This window comes from Rhodamnia argentea, chromosome 3 (genome assembly GCF_020921035.1).
Source record: "Rhodamnia argentea isolate NSW1041297 chromosome 3, ASM2092103v1, whole genome shotgun sequence".
Lineage (NCBI taxonomy): Eukaryota > Viridiplantae > Streptophyta > Magnoliopsida > Myrtales > Myrtaceae > Rhodamnia > Rhodamnia argentea.
In genome coordinates, this window is record NC_063152.1 from 1,999,642 (window position 1) to 2,016,320 (window position 16,679).

General features: G+C 42.5%; 3 protein-coding genes across 3 annotated transcripts; 2 read left to right on the top strand and 1 right to left on the bottom strand.

The window, feature by feature from the left end:
* Positions 1-64: 64 nt before the first annotated feature.
* Positions 65-3,526, bottom strand: LOC115754987 (C-type lectin receptor-like tyrosine-protein kinase At1g52310). The gene is made up of 5 exons (XM_030694203.2): positions 3,103-3,526; positions 2,954-3,014; positions 1,916-2,338; positions 1,256-1,826; positions 65-866 (listed from the first exon to the last, which is right to left on the bottom strand). Exons 1-5 carry the CDS (start codon positions 3,190-3,192, stop codon positions 341-343), a joined length of 1,671 nt encoding a protein of 556 aa, XP_030550063.1. The 5' UTR covers positions 3,193-3,526; the 3' UTR covers positions 65-340.
* A 3,833-nt stretch (positions 3,527-7,359) lies between these two features.
* Positions 7,360-9,644, top strand: LOC115754991 (uncharacterized protein At4g14342). Its single transcript, XM_030694208.2, has 4 exons — positions 7,360-7,505; positions 7,676-7,761; positions 7,877-8,000; positions 9,304-9,644. Exons 1-4 carry the CDS (start codon positions 7,500-7,502, stop codon positions 9,349-9,351), a joined length of 264 nt encoding a protein of 87 aa, XP_030550068.1. The 5' UTR covers positions 7,360-7,499; the 3' UTR covers positions 9,352-9,644.
* A 1,138-nt stretch (positions 9,645-10,782) lies between these two features.
* Positions 10,783-14,284, top strand: LOC115754988 (mitochondrial amidoxime reducing component 2). Its single transcript, XM_030694205.2, has 8 exons — positions 10,783-10,946; positions 11,375-11,524; positions 11,672-11,848; positions 12,001-12,089; positions 12,174-12,238; positions 12,383-12,485; positions 13,802-13,912; positions 13,995-14,284. Exons 1-8 carry the CDS (start codon positions 10,850-10,852, stop codon positions 14,118-14,120), a joined length of 918 nt encoding a protein of 305 aa, XP_030550065.1. The 5' UTR covers positions 10,783-10,849; the 3' UTR covers positions 14,121-14,284.
* The last annotated feature ends 2,395 nt before the right edge of the window (positions 14,285-16,679 follow it).

Consider the following 16,679-nt stretch of genomic DNA (forward strand, 5'->3'; position numbering starts at 1 on the left):
TTTGGTTGTGCTTCAGCAGTTTCACCAAAATGTTACTCAGAGAGAGAGAAGAGAGAGAGAGAGAGAGAGAGAGTACCAACTACTATGGAGTTCTTTTCAAAACCTAAAAACAAAAATCCAATTCTAACTGCATGCTACATCAATATCCACTGGAGTACAGTCTCCCTTCATACCTAGAATACTGCTTTCTTACTTGCAGAAATTAACTACCCAAATTACAAAGGGTTAGGGAAGATAAACCCTTCGTCCACGTCTAATTTCCTCAGAGTATCAGTAGCAGTTAGTTGCTAGACAAAAAGTACAACAAAATAAAAATCTCTGTTGATGCACTAGCTAGTTACTACATAACAGCAGGCAGTACCAACTGTTGCAGCTGGTGAACAACATGTGACATCCTCGGTCTCATGGAAGGAACATGCTGCGTGCAAGAGTAAACAAGGTCCACAACCTTTTGAATATCTCCAGCTTCCGGAATGTTAGCAGAAGAAGATGAAGATATGAGTGGATCTAATAGCTCGGGGTAGCGGTGAGCCTGCACTAGAGGCGTTGCCCATTCAAATATACTTTGCCAACCGACGGAGTCAACTGCCTGTGCAGGCCTACGCCCACTTAAGATTTCAAGCAGGAGCACTCCAAAACTATACACATCACTCTTTGTCGTTATCTCATTGCTATACACAAATTCTGGGGCAAGGTACCCATGTGTGCCACCAGCCATCATTGTCCTCTCATGCATCACTTCCCACGGCACAAATTTTGAAAGGCCTACCCCCATTAGATGGGCTCCAAATTCTTCATCGAGTAATACATTACTGGCGCGAATATCACGATGCACCACATGTGGCTTGACCTTGTCATGCAGGAATCTAGAGGCAAAACAAAACCAAGTAAGATTCTGTTTACCAAGTGAAAAAAAGAAAAAGAAAAGGAAAAGGAGGATTCTGTTCATCATACAAGAAATTTCTACTTCAAAGTAAGAATCTCGAAAAACATATGTTAAACTACAGTACAAAGTATCAAGAACTTCAATCCTGTTTATTTTCGTTGTTTAGATCAACGCCACACAGGAAATCATGTTCCCCTGTTTTCTAGTCCAACTATTAGCAACCGATGTATTGCTGTGCTTTCAATTTTCATAGAAATCCACACTTTAAAGACCAACCTGAAGGTAGCATTGGAAAAAGGAAAGAAAGACAATGAAGAGGGCAAGCATCCCAGAGACTGCATACGATCATCAACAAAGGGTTAGACTTACGCAATTCCTTGAGCAAGTGTTGTGGCAATTTTCATTCTCATGGCCCAATCCAAGCTCCGGCCACCTCTTGGAATGTGGTGTAACCATCTATCTAGAGGCCCATTAGCTACAAACTCATACACTATGTAGCGGTCACCGTGATCATAACAACATCCTTTGACTGCCACCAAATTTGGATGATGAAGTCTAGCAACTCTTCCAATTTCAGAATAAAACTCCTTCTTCCTCTGAAAAGTAGTCCTCTTCAATCGCTTGACTGCAACCTTAGAACCATCTGGCAGGAGTCCAGTATAAGTTCCCCCTGTCTTGGCATCTCCAAGTAGACGATTTCCCTCGCTGAAATTCTTTGTTATTGACCGCAATTCCTCCTTGGCGAAGACTTTCCATGAGGGTGGAACCAATGCAGAAGCAGCTGGATTGGATAATTTGCGTGACCTTCTGCGCCTCTTGCCTCGCTTGTAAAGGAGAAGCCAGAGGACAACAGCCAAGGTGGTGCCAAAAATTACTCCACTAACAACAAGAAGAATGATGAAATATTCCATGTGGCAGTGCATGTGGTAACATTTGCTTTCTGCATGTTAAGTAGTTAAAAAGGCTCTCAGAAAAATTGGCAATCACATGGGAAAGAGTGTACATTCCAAAAACGTACAATGACTTTACCCATTTCTAACACACACACAAAAGAGTGCAATTGCCGACAGTCTTCAACAGAGAGAAATGCAGATCCATTCACCAGTGTACATGAATCAACAGAACTATTGAGTTGGCAGGGCATATTAGAGCAATTGGATGTTGGCATCGAACTTTGGAAGATGGATCCATTCCAATGCGAAGAATTGTCAGACCACTTCCAGCCAAAACCATAAGAAGAACTAACTTTCCTTCCTCCAACCCAGCAGCCACCGCTGGTGCTATTGCATAGATATTGTGTGAGATTCACTTCCTTGGATGATACCAGAGCTGCTAAGTGTCCACCTTTATCCCTACAGGAGGCCTCCGAATCATTCCACGAAAGGGGTGATTCAAAGAAGCCAAAGCACTTACTTTTGCTTGGGCCAACTACCCAATCTTTAGGACATGTTCCTGTGAATAATGAAGATAGAACTTCAACATGGAAGCTCGAATGCAGTCTCAGCAAATTAAATATGAAAGTAAGAAAGGCCAGTCACATAGCCAATTTCTATTCTACGGGGAACTATGTTCTATAGAACCACCACTTTGATGTTTCTTCTAGCATTCCAATACGTACTTCCCCTCAAAAAGACATAGAGGAGGTCATGCGTTAGATGTCTCCTTGCTGACTTATTTGAGGTCATTTTACGATTACGCCTTGCAGTTCATTTCCTAGTTATTGACTCTTGTCTTGGTTATCTTGATAAACAAGAATGTCCAAGATAAGATTCACCCTATATCAGCATTTAACATACCATCTGCTGCTGACGATAACCTGGAAGAGGGCCAGACAGATTCGAACAGAAGAAAGAGAGCAGATACCGCAGGTCAAGCCTTTCTTGAAGCAGCATAACAGTCAAGAGTATAAGAAAATAAACATCAAGAAACCAATCCCCTCAGTCCATAAGAAGTTATGATCTTAAAGAAATCTTCTACCCAAAGAAAGAACCCCCCCTCAAATACATCTTTCTTGCCCCTTTGCAGCCCCCTCAGTACGTCAGAAAACGCGAGACGCAGCACACGTACCATTTCGCGGCTTCTCCTTCACGGAAGCGACGACCCGGCTGTCGAGCGTCTCGTTGAGCACCTGAAACAGAGCGCAGAGAGAATGAGCACCAAAAACACCACCGACCATCGAGCAGCAAAAAGAGCAACGCGGCCCAAGCAAATCTCACCGCAGTGGAAGCTCGAAGCGGAATCACCAAAGAAGCAGCGAGGACGGAGAAGGAAAGCACGGAGATGAGGTCCCCTCTCATCACGGCCATCTCGGGAGTGGGAGACCCAGAAGCGGAAGCTCACAGGGACGACCCAGAGACGCGACGGGAGCACAGAAGGCGGATCGCGGAGGCATGGGCGGGGAGCTCCATGGTCGCTCCGGCTTGAGAGGGTCGAGAGAGCAATGAATGAGGGGAGGTGGGTAGGTATCAAAATTCATACTTTGCTCGCATCCGCCATTAATTCCGAGGACGAGAGTTTCGGAGTTTCTTTTTATCTTTTTTGGTTTCTTGTCGGGGCTTCATCGATGTTCACGAGTCAACAGTCGCCGTGGACTGGGACCTGGAGAAGCCTGCCGGTGGAGCGGCCACCCTCCAATCTTCTTCCCCCATTGTTTTCATCATAGATTTTGGCGTTCTACTTTTTTACTTGGTCTAAATTTTGACTCCTTAATTCGAAACATCTTCAACGATGAGAAAGCAAGAAAATCGAAGCCTCTGAAATTTTCACATAAATATTCGCACATAGAACATATAGTCTTTCACAGTTGCTTAAAGATAGTATTCCGTAAGCTCTTATCTACCTCAGGTTGAAGGATCTCGAATGGCAATTTAGCAATTTTTTTTTATAGAAGTAATTTTAAAATTATATATTTTTGAAAAAATTTTAAATAAGGGCATGGAGCTAGACATGGCCGGTTCCTCGAAACCGCCGGTTTCGGTTCAAGAACCGGCCCTTGAAGGGGCCTGTTCCGGTTCCGGGCCCATTTCGGTTCCGTCTTTTAATTTTAATTTTTAAAATAATAAATAATAAAATAAACATAATAAATTATAAATTATAATCAAATTGTACATTGTAATAAAATATGGGGAAAAAAGAGAGAGAGGAGGAATGAGCTTGAACTTAATGAATTATTATTAAGCGCCTACATATTTTCTTGGGGATAGAAGAATCAAAGCCCATGTAGTTCTTTTACCTTTGATAACCCCAACTTACCTCATCGTCAATCGTCGCTACCCATTGTAGTACCCGTGGTGGTGGTATTTCCACAATTCTTACTAAAAAATTCGTGTTCTCGATCCGGCTCTTGGTGTCGAAATCTAGCATTCATCCAATCGTCGACACAAGTTTGAACTTCCACAGGCTCCGGACTTAATCTTGAACAGCGAGAGTCCAAAACTAATCCTCCAGCGCTAAATGCTTGTTCAATCGCAACGGTTGAAAAAAGGATTGCTAATATCTGGCGAGCAATGAGAGTAAGAACTGGGTAATCGATTGAGTGACTCTTCCACTACTTTAGGATTTGGAAATCCGTATTATGTTTCGCATTACGAAACTCAAATTGAGTGGTTAAATATTTTTTTAATTCGGAAATACTACTTGTTGCCCCTTTTTTTTTATCTACTCTTAAGCATATTGTACCCTCTACTAAGTAAACTACCGACTTCACTTCGTGATGCGATAGATTGTAAAGATTCATAATCACTTAAACCATATCTAGTACAAAACTCTTCATATAATACTACTATAGATTTTTTAACATCTCTTTGTATATTTGAAATATCTATTGAATCTTTCAAATGTAAACAATCATGATAATACACATTCAAATAATCTAGTAAACCGTCTAATTTAATACGTGGATAAAAAATAATATCAACTAAATAGACAATAGGAATTTTAAAATAATAATGCAATCATTTTTCTCGCATTACTAAAATAGTCCGATCTAATTCAATATCTTTTTCATATTCACTAAAAACACTACTTATATTAACACACTCTATTAAAAATAAATGCGTAGCAGGATAATAAATACCGGATAAAATATTAATAGTATCATTAAAAATTTGCAAAAACTCTGAATTTTTTTTTTCAAACGTCCCAATGTTGCGGAAGTAAAGTAATTTCGAGAAAATTTTGCAAAATAAACATACATAATAAATTTTTCTAATCAAAAGTTTAACGAAGCAACTCGTAGGTAGAATTCCAATGAGTTGGAATATCTTTTGGAAATTCTTTTGCCCTTCTCCCATGTTGTTTATAAAATTTTCCTCATGCTTTCATAAAACGGACATAACTCCATAAAAATTTAATTGCACCCTTTATTGGGGCGAGAGAAATGTCAAGAGTTCGTAAACCATCTTGCACACATAAATTTAAAACATGACAAACACATCTAATGTGAAAAAATTATCCACCAAAAGAAGATTTTGTAAATATTTTCTAATTCGAGAATGAAAGAGGTATTTGCGGCGGCATTATCAAAACCAATTGAAAATACTTTATTTATCAAATTATATTCTTCTAAAACTTGCCTAATAATTCCATAAATATTATGAGCCGAATGTTTTTCATCAAAAATTCGAAATGCAATAAGTCTTTTTTGAATGGTCCAATCGTCACCTATCCAATGACATGTGACACTCATATAAGAATGAATTTGCCAAGGCTCACTTCAAATATCGCTACTTAAATGCACACGTCCATTGAATTCCGCAAAAAATTTTGCTAAAGATTTTTTTTGTTTTTTATAAAGATGCAAAAGTTCGCGTTTAAGAGTACTTTTTGAAATAGTTGGTGCTTGCGAAACCAACGCATTATTTATCAAATATTTTAAATTAAAATTTTCACCAATAGTAAACGGAATATGATCAAGTGCAACATGTTCAGCTAATGTTTGTTTATAAAGTGCATCAGTGTAACGGAATAAAGGATGAGATTTAGAATTGGCGTACCCGAAAATTTGTTGTTGCGTAGTGTCGATCCTCGCTTGCGTTGGAAGTTTTTTTGTCGGATGCCGATGGAATGTTCCGTAGGTGTCTCCTTTTTGCGAACAATATTTACAATTTATATTATACTTACCTTCGTTTTCATCACGTACCTTGTTGAAGTGCAGCCACAAGCCGGATGTACTCTCTCGGCCCTTCCGTTCCGGCTCATTTGCCGTTGACGTTTTTTCGACACCCGTAGGAGGATGAAGATTTTCTTGTGTTGGGACGTGCTCGACGTTCGGAATGGGAACAACGTTGATATCATCGTCGTCATCTTCCCAACATGCATACTCACGAAAATTATATCCAGGAATAGAATACTCGGAATTTCCTATCGCCATCTTAGCATTTTCAGTATTTTTGCTTCTACTTGCCATTTTTGAGAGAATTTAGGCCGGATTGAGAAAATTTAGGCGAGATTAAGAGAATTGAGCGGATTGAGAGAATTTGGGAGAATTGAGAGAATTGTTAAGAGGATTTGTGAGAAAAATGAAAGGGGGATGATAGGTATTTATAGAGAAGAACTAAAAAAAAATCAATTTTTTTTTAAGTGTGTAACGACTCTTTTGGGGGGGATGGCCGGGGGGAGGGGGCAAAGAGCCGGGGGGCTCTTTCCCCACAGGGCCCACCCCCCACTTTTTTTAAAAAATAATAATAATAAACGAGTTGGAACCGTGGGCCCGGTCAACGGGCCGGTTTCGGGCCCCGGTTCCATTTTGGCCATGTCTACATGGAGTGCTCTTTTTTTCTTAAATAAAGGCCTCAAGTGTCATCATTATTTCAAAGAAGGACATGATGAACGAGATTTTCGTCATCTTACATTTTCTTTATTTTCATTTTTGCTATTCTTTTTACTCATTTTTTGGGCTAGCGAGGGCTTGTTAGCAGTTGGCGATCTCACCCAGGCCCTCGTCGAGTGAGGTCACTCTATCCCAAATTTGGTGAGGGGTGGCCCTCGCTTGGGTGAGGCTTGTGACGGTTAGGAGCGACCTTCGATTGGGCGAGTTGACCTTGCCCGCCAAAGGCCATCAAACCCAATTAGTCAGAGGCCGTCATAACCCTCGCCTAGGCCAAAACCGGCCACATTTGGGGAAGGCGAGTCCGCGCTAGTCACGGGCGAGGCCAACAAGGCCTTGGGCAAGGTCGCCTGCCGGCCCCAACAGATAAAAAAGAAGAAATAGCAAAAATAAAAGAAAAAAGAGAGAAAAGGAAAAGATAAGAAAATTTGAAATGACAAAAATATCATTGATCATATCCTTCTTTGAAAGAATAACGATACTTTAAGCCTTTTTTTTAAATAAGATCCACTTCAAATTGAAAATTTTTTTGACAAAAAAAAAAAAAAGCCAAAAATTCATATTCTTATTTGAAACTTTTCCCATAATTTTTTACGGAATAAACGGCCAAAATAGTAAAGGATTGGAAAAAGGTAGGCCCCATTGTAATTGGTGAAAAGGAGTCGTCAAAGACTGGACGAGGTATTTTATCAAGCGGAAGTCGGTCGAGTCGAGAAAGCTTTTCACCTCCCATTTCACGACAACGATCCAGTTTTTGCGAGTTTCTTCAAGCCTCCGCAGCCGAACATGCAGGTAGCGATCTCTCTCCGCCGCGAAGCCTCCGCCGTCTGGGTTTCTGCTCCTTGTAGCAGGAGGCCAAAACCCTAGCCCCTTTTCCTAATTCGCGGCACCGTCCTGAATCCCCGCCGCCAACCGGTCGCTGGGTTCGGATTTGCTTGACCGATCTTCGTGTTCTCGTGCAGGCCAGCGACAGGTTCAACATCAATTCCCAGCTTGAGCATCTCCAGGCGAAGTACGTCGGGACCGGGCATGCCGACTTGAATCGATTGTGAGCTTTTCCCCCTCGGATCTTTCTTTCGGTTTCGCGTGTTCTTGAGCTCGAAGTTCCTTTCTTGGCTGCTGACTTCGATGCCTCTCTGGTTTCTTGTCTTTTGTCGGGGTAGTGAGTGGGCGGTGAACATTCAGCGGGATAGCTATGCTTCCTACGTTGGCCATTACCCGATTCTGGCGTATTTTGCTATAGCTGAGAATGAGTCCATTGGCAGAGAGCGCTACAACTTCATGCAGGTCCTGCTTTTTCTTTTTCCCCCTTCAATTAGCTCTTGCTGCGTCTGTTATTTTGCTTATATCGGTGAATTGAACTGTTGTGATGCTGTTTCTTGCTTTTTCCTCCATACCCAAGTGAGTCCCAATACGTGGTAGAATTATTAAGTTTTAGTACGGAAGAAACGTGATTCTTTAAGGGATGTGGAGAGTGGCTGAGGTTTGGTTTCTGGGTCCATTTTAGTTGAAAGGTTTCATCTTTGCCGTCATAGGATCATATACTTAATCAGTGCAATCCAAATCTATTCTCGACTTGTCTTTGTTCCTCGCGTCCAATCCTGACAAATCGGAGTTGATAGTAGTGTAAGTCAAGGCTAGGCATCCTCTGTTGTGTGATGTGAAGACCAATTGTAAGTTTGGTTTTCAGCATGATTTGTTGCCTACATATTTGTAGTCAGTTCCGATTTTTAATGGGTTGTGATCTGTAGGGACCATATTGTATGTGGGCAATAGGATTACAGTTCATTTAATGCTAAGGAGATATATGGATCAATTCATAGGCATGTCGGAGCATCTTGTTTTACTTAGTTGATTCGATATGTCTTCTTGCCATTTATTGGGTTATAATTTTTAAGCTTCTTTTTCCATGTGAAGTATGTCATTGGTTGCGAATGATAAAGAATGTGAGGACGAGTGCAATTGGAGTTAGGTTTGAGAAACTAACTTAATTTCCAGTATATTTTTTTGTTGATCTGACCCTTGAAAATAGGTCCTATCAATATCTGAGTGGATATTGCAGGGTCAGTTGTATGGTGTGAGTTATACCATTATCCACCAACAGCATGATAGTATCGTAATATAGTGTTAACCCTTTTCAGTTGATCCATGGGTTAGGTGCAATTTCCTTTTTGTTTGAACAGATTCTGTTCAAGCTCTCTTTTGTTGGTGGAGTTTTAAACAATAAGCTTTGGTTATGCTTTGTGTCTGTTCCTCTTGCTGGGTTGGTGAAAAATTAGAATTGACATAGCCTCGTAGGGTAGTTTCATCATTTAGTTTTATAGATGTGCTGCATGGGCTTTCTGTTCACGTATGCATCATACTTCACAGATTTGAAAGGACTAATTAGATGCTTTACACTGGAGGTCAATAATCTTCATGAGCATATATTGGCATACTTTGTTCTGAAGTCTATATGATCCTCATAATTCTATTATGGTGATATTTTTACCGATATGATTTCCCTCAAAAGTCTGAACCATGTTGCTTCAGTTTGTTCCATCAAACTTGGTGTTGACCTCTTTCTCTTCTGTTATCCTTTCTTGTGTAGAAAATGCTCTTGCCATGTGGTCTACCACCAGAAAGAGAGGATGATTGAGTACATGACCAGGCTTTTGAGTCACTGCTGCTCTTACGAGGCCAGGGATTCTCCTCTTGCTGAATATCTGGATGTCTAAGGAAGGCAAGCAAGGAATCCAATCCAGGAAACTCATCAGCCCCACTGTCGTCATATTCATGTTTTAGCTTGTACTACTTTAGGCAAAAGAAAAGTGAGCGGATCCCTATAGTTTTTCTAATCGAACTTGTTTTTCTCTTGGATGGATGTATTATTAGCATGTGTGGTCGTAAACTCATCTGTAACTTCAAAATAACAAATTCGATTCTTGCACTGAGAATTTTCTGCTTTCATTGCCAATTGCACGAGACCTATGGAGGAACTGGAATTCTGAAGTAGTATACAGGGGCTGTCCCATATATCAATGTCTCCGGCTCGATGGTGATATGGTGATGGTACTGAAAACCCCAATTCTATAGACTGATATGCATTTAGCTATATAGAGCAGTGCATTGGAAGAAGGAGGAGGTAGTGTATAGCATATCTGGAGCCAAAACTTGGCACATCAATGGACAGATGAATCATTTACCACTTGAGAGATCCTTCTATGTGGGTGAATTCTCATTCGAAGTTGTGGTATCATATGAGCAGTTTATTATGGAGGTGAATTTCGGGTACTTTTCATTTTTCTGAAATACCTCATGAAATACCGGCTGCCTCCTGAAATATCTATAGGATGCACTCATTTAGGATTCTCTTCTTCCTTTTCATACAGCTTAGTAGTCAGTAGAAAAGGAGAACTCTCTTTCCCAGATTCCAGCTTATCCCTTGTCATCCTGGAGGATCCACTATAGTAAAGCGAGAAGGGAGGACCATCCTGCCTTCTGGTTTTGGATCGTCCACGCAGGGGTCCATACCGTAAGAGGTGCTCGTAATAGGATTCGCAAACCAATTTAAGTTTTGGTATGAGGAGCGAACGGCAGTACTTGTTTGTTCTGCTTTCTAGCGTTGAGAGATCTTCGCCCCGGCTAACCGACGCGCCATTTTCGAGTTTCACGTGCTGTCCTTGGTGCCCCTGGCCCCCCGTGTTTACCAATTCACTGGGACTGCATCCTTTTTGAGAATGGGATCACGTCCCGGACGAGAGTTTGGCACAAAACAGAACGGAGAATACGGAGAAAAACCCTCCTATCTCGAGGCAGCAGCGCCCGATTCGGTTCAGCGCGCCTTATCAGTTCTCGCTTTCTCTTGCTGATTCACAATCAGTCAAGTCTTTTGGATTCTAACTACCGGGAATGGAATTCGGAAGAGGCAGGGAATTTGGTGACTCTATGAGCGATGGACCAAAGCAACCACAAGGAAAGAGGACATCACAATCAGCCCGAAATAAAGAAGGAAATTGAAAAAAACGTGATTCCATGATTCCATCGTTCTGGTTGGTGGACTATGAACACTAGTAGTACTTCCCAAGCCGTATTTAACTTGGTCTTCTCCACTTCTGTTGCTGCAACCGAGAGACAGAGCGAGCGAGGGGAGAGAGATGGAGAAGACCAAAGCCAGAGTCGCATCAATCTTCGTATACCCAATAAAGTCCTGCCGCGGGATTTCCGTTCCTCAGGCACCGCTCACTCCCACCGGTTCGTTTTCTTCTCTTTCCCCGCTCTTCTTTCTCGTCACCCACATAGATTTCTCTTCCTTGAATTCTCTACTTGGTGTGTGAACTTGTTCTGCTGTCTCGCTCGTGCGTCGTCTCTGCCCACTTTCTGGGTGGGGAAGTTCAGTTTTTTTGTGGCAATAGTGCCTCAGCTTTCGACACTTTCATCTTTCTTGATTGAATTCATGGATGGTTGGCTGCAAGAGATGAGATTTCTACATCAGCCGAAGTCTGGATGATTGTTAGAATCGTCTCTGAGTTTTGGTGATGTTGCCTAGAAGGGAACTCTAGTTTTCCTGCCTAGTCCCTGACTTTTTGGTTGGTCGTGAGATATTGCTCTTTGACAACAAGACTGCTCCATCAATTGGGCTTTTAGTTCTAATATGGATGGGATGCTGCATATGTATGCAGGATTTCGGTGGGACCGGCAATGGGTAGTTGTGAACAGTAAAGGCAGGGCATACACTCAAAGAGTTGAACCCAAGCTTGCTCTGGTAACTGTCAAGCTTCCTGATGAGGCCTTTTCAGAGGGTTGGCTACCGACTGCCTATTCCTTTTTAGGTGACAAGATTAGGACTTTTCTTAATTTTTTCTTGTGGGTATTATCCAATTTCCGCTGTTTTAACTTGGGATTGGGAGAAATCAATTCGTCCCCATCAGTTTACATGATAATGATTCATGCTGCTTTATCACGCATCTTGTGTTCAGTACTGAAGGCTCCTGGTATGAATGAGCTGAAGATTTCTTTGAGCAAGCCCGGTGAGGTTACTGATGGCGTCTCGGTATGGGAATGGTCCGGCTCTGCATGGGACGAAGGGCATGAAGCGGCGAACTGGTTTTCGAACTATCTTGGAAAACCGAGCCGACTAGTTCGTTTCAATGCAGGTGGGGGGTGGTTGGAGCAATTTCAGAAAACAAAACTCTGCAGCATGTTTTTATTAGAACAAGCTTGCTGCAAATTTCCTCCTGTTAGCATCTGGATCTATGTCCTGTACTAAATTGAAGGTGATTTGCGTTCAATTTTGCTGTTTATACAGCGTCAGAAACTCGGCCTGTGGATCCTCAATATGCTAATGGACATAATATCATGTTCTCCGACGGATATCCGTTCTTGCTGCTATCTCAGGTCGGTCTTGGCGAATAATGATTCTAAGATGACCTTGATCTTTGATGAATTCTAGACGTAGATCTTACCGGCTATCATTTGCAGGGATCATTGGATGCGCTCAATAATCTTCTCAAGGAGCCAGTACCAATAAATCGTTTTAGACCAAAGTAATCTTTGGAAAGTGCTTTGTCATTGCTTACTATAGGCCAATTATCGAGACGATGTCGAATATTGTAGTGTCCCAAGTCTCTAGGCAATTGGTTGGATGTAGGAGAAGAGCATCTTGTTGACTTTTATGTCGTGTGCAACAGCATTTTCGTTGATGGCTGTGAACCGTTCTCCGAGGACCTATGGACAGAGGTCGAGATTAACAAGATCACTTTCCGGGGTGTCAAGCTCTGCTCTCGCTGTAAGGTACAAGTGCTATCCTATCCCTTGACCAGTATCTTCATTCATTAGTATTGCTAATGGCTGAGCTAGATCTTTGGTAGATCTCATCACGACCTATCGTCTTTGCTGAAGTGCGATGGAAACGATGTTTTAGATTCGGGATACAACACCAAGAGGCTTTAGAAGCTATTAGCTAACCCTGCTAGCTGGATCACCCTTCAATATCTGCTCATCACAAGAAACCTGACTCCAAAAGATATATAAAAATCTGCAAGTGCGGATATATCTCCAAACAATGTGCGAGGAACTCCAGATTGTATCTAGGCTTAGTATCGAGGGTGACAACTAGGGGTGAGCAAATCGGACCGCCCGACCCGGGACCGCCCGGACCGGACCGGGACCGGTGGTCCGGTTCCCGGTTCTAGAGGGAGCGGTCCAGTTCCCGGTTCTAGGGTCCGCCAGGACCGGACCGCCCGAACCGGACCGATTGATTTTTTTTTTATATTTTGATCAAGAAAACTCCATGCGCAGGGAGTTTTCTCGATCTTGCCTTTTTAGTCCCCAAACAAAATTCCCATCTCGATCTTGCCTCGGTCGGTTCCTCGCGCCGTTTTGACCCAAAGGGAGATCGTTTTTGCTTGAATCCCGTATGCATTTTGGAAACAATCTTACAAAAAGTTCTCAACTTTGCTTTGAAAAACCCGTTTTAGGAAATGAACTCGAAAATTTTTAATGTCTAGTCTCTATATTTTCTAGATCGGGACCTTCCAAGAATGGTACAATTTTTTTTTTGCATGTGTTTAATCCAATGGAACCGTCCGGGAACCGGACCGACTGGTGGTCCGGTTCCGGTTCAATTGAGAACCGGAACCACCGGTCCGGTTCTCGGTTCTTCAGGGGAACCGGAACCACCGGTCCGGTTCTCGGTTCTTAAGGGGAACCGGACCGGACCGGGAACCAATCACCCCTAGTAACAACGTAAGTGATATAGCAAAACAAGGGACCATCTTGGACTCTGCAAGTCTTTTATCTTTAAAACCATCACAAACAAGTCATCTATGTTTCGCAGCTCTTGATCATCTCTGGTCTTTCTTCTTTATACCAAAAAACTCTGCTACATGGTATGGCTAAATGTTTTGTCTGAAGCGTAGATCCCCAATTGTCCATTAATTATACCTGCTACCTATTACTTGGATGTCATGTATTGCAGCAACGTGTGCGCCTAAAGCTGGTTAAAAAAACGAGAGTGTTGTCTCGTATTTTCTAGATGCATACACTGACAAAATGGCGTGCATCACTTGCCATGTCATTTCTTGAAGATTCTACAAACTTGCGTTCAGGTACCGTCGATTGATCAAGAGACTGCTGTAGTAAAGCCAGAGATTAATGAAACTCTAAAGAAGTTTCGCTCGGATAAAGTGTTGCGCCCAACTGGAAAGCAGCAGGGAAAGGTTTGCTTCTGAACTTTCAAATTCCTTTATCCGAAGGCTTTTGCAGAAGATACAGGTCACCTTATTTCGCCCGGCTTTGCAGGTTTTCATGGGGCAGAACATGGTTCTAAAGGACTTCCTTAAGGACGGGAAGGGCAAGGTCATCAAAGTCGGAGATCCGGTCAATGTCGTCAAGATGGTATCATCTGCTGCCGAAGCAGCTGCTTAAAGTTTGAAGCTTTGTAACGCCGCCGCTGCATGTATTGCTAATGCATAATGCATTGCTCACGAGTTAGGACTTGGGAATTTGGAGCGACCGGCAGAATCTTATTGCTGCGCATGAATGAACCGATCCGTCTGTATATACTAAATAAAAGATCCGTCTGTGGCTATCACACGGCCATTTTCCGTCTCTTTTACATCTCTTCCTTCTCTTGTTTTGTATGTTCGGCAAGGATCTGCCCCTAGCAGCAATGCAGCATCATGTATCTAATTAGACTTAACGAGTCATGTCATCTATTCCGGCAAATGTCCGTCGCCAATTCCAATGCACTTAGACTGCACAAGCTGTTCAGCCGGTTGCGAGCGAAAGCTGATCGCTGCGCTTGAATTGTTGCCGTAATGTCGAGCATGCTGGAGTTGGAAGCCGTTCTGGCCACACCACGGGCTGCAGCCTACGCGGACATCGATCTTGTATGTTAGCGATGCATCACGCCGAGGTCTGCAAAAGTTCGGACACAACCTCCTCCATGCTTGGTCAGTCCATCCTAGACCTTTCGACACCATCTCGATCACCGTACCGGCATTTCCTATGTAGCCCGCCAGCTCTTCCCATCACATGTTCATTATGAACAAGATTCTAAACCAAACAAGGAGAAGAACCCTGTGCGATAATGCTTTCGTGAAGTAGATTACTAGCAGATTGACATGTATTCACCATTCTAAACGCGTGCAAGAGTTCGTTTGTTCAATGGAAAATCATTTTCGAACTTTCCAGAGTTTAGATGACAAGAAATCGCACGAGCGATAGACAGCTTTTTCCACGTACTACATAAAACAACAAGCAAGCTTAAGCTGTGAAGCTTAGTCTGGTCTTTTAACTAACTCTAGGCGTACACATATTTAATTAGAGGAGGTTAATGGGGTTTGGAAAGATTTGAACTCAAATACCTTTTCCTCTAATATAACGTGAAATTTGGTGGGATCACCGCCAATTATTTTAAAAGTTTGAACTATTAGATGAATGTGTGATTTAATATTTTAATAATTGTACCATTGGGAAAAGGATTTTCATTAGAAAAAAAGAAAGGAATCATTTCCTCTAAAACCAGTTTTTAAGCATACAATGTGCCTTAAGTGAACTTTTACGTATTGTTGAATACTGTAACAGTCCCGTAAGTAGCTCTAAATAAATAGAAATTGGACGAAGCGAATCGGCAAGCGGACTCATGCGATGGGAAGTATCGGATATCTGTCAGTAAACCCCAGCCCATTAGCTCATCAACCTCTCAAATTTTTGTTATCTGGTCGCTCGAAGGAACAGCCCAGCCAATGTGCCGCTGGACCACATGCACCCGAAGCTTTGCGAGCAGACGTGTTTATTGTGGGCATTAGAAGACAAAGCAAAGCTCAACGAGGCATGAGTTGAAATCCATATGAGACCGACTATAGCAAAACTTAAAGCCACCTTAGCTTCTTCGCATTTGACGGTCTTCGGCGGTATCAAATCCAGACATTTTACCTTTCTTTAGACGCGGTAACAGAGAAGAAGCAGAAGTGTCCCTCACCCTCACAGCGCCGCTCTAGCGACATTCTCGACTGTTTTCAACGACAACTCAACCCCGTGAACGCGAGCAACCAAATTCGAGGCAAGTCGGCACTCTAACTCTCTTTAGGTTGTTTAAACGAGTGTCGGGTGCGTGAGCGAAATGGGTTAGTTGGCTTTGAATGGGTCTCGATTTTGACAGGCTTTGTGCAAGGTAGGTAGCCATTAGAGATTCGTAGGGGTGCTGAGGATAGGGATTTTAATCTTTGGATTAGGAAAGCGATGTGGCATGCCGAGCCGGGAGAGTCGTTGTGGATGTTGGCAAGTTGGGTACATGTGCGTTCCTCCCCTATATTGGATCGGGTATGGCTGCGGGTATTGGAACAGATGAAGGCTCGTGAAGTTTGGCCTTGGTGGACGAGTATGTCTATATATATAATGCATACTGGCCTTGAAGTCCCAACGATAAGCCATCAACAATAATATAAGTGCCAGGATGTACAAGTCCAGCGCATTGGTAACATAAATAAGGAGCTTGTACGAGGGTCTTGCTCCCTCGAGTTTCGTAATTCGTGTCTAGTAACCTCTATGAAGGAATAGGAATAAAACCACCTTCAACTTGTTTCTCACGTGCTAATCATTTACTTGAAAATAGTACCAGAGAAGTGCCTACTAATATTAGAATAGTGTGGGCTCCATGTGTGTAGCACCATTAAATTACCTGCAGTTGATGACATTGTAGCCGAGTGTAGATTACCATTTATATTGAGTGCGAGAATTGGTTGTGTTGTATTAATATGTCTTTATTGACTAAACTTTGCACCACATGAGCATTCATGGCGTGGAGTTTTTAATGCAATAATGTACATGAAAAGGGCTATGTGCCCGGTGATCCCCCATGGAGTATACGAGAAAGCCCTATTGTGTGATCTGGATAGCCCCGTTGCTTGATCCGGGCGATCCGAGTGTGTAATCTGGACCGTCTTTGTGGTGGAATGAGATGTTAATACGAGTGCACATACA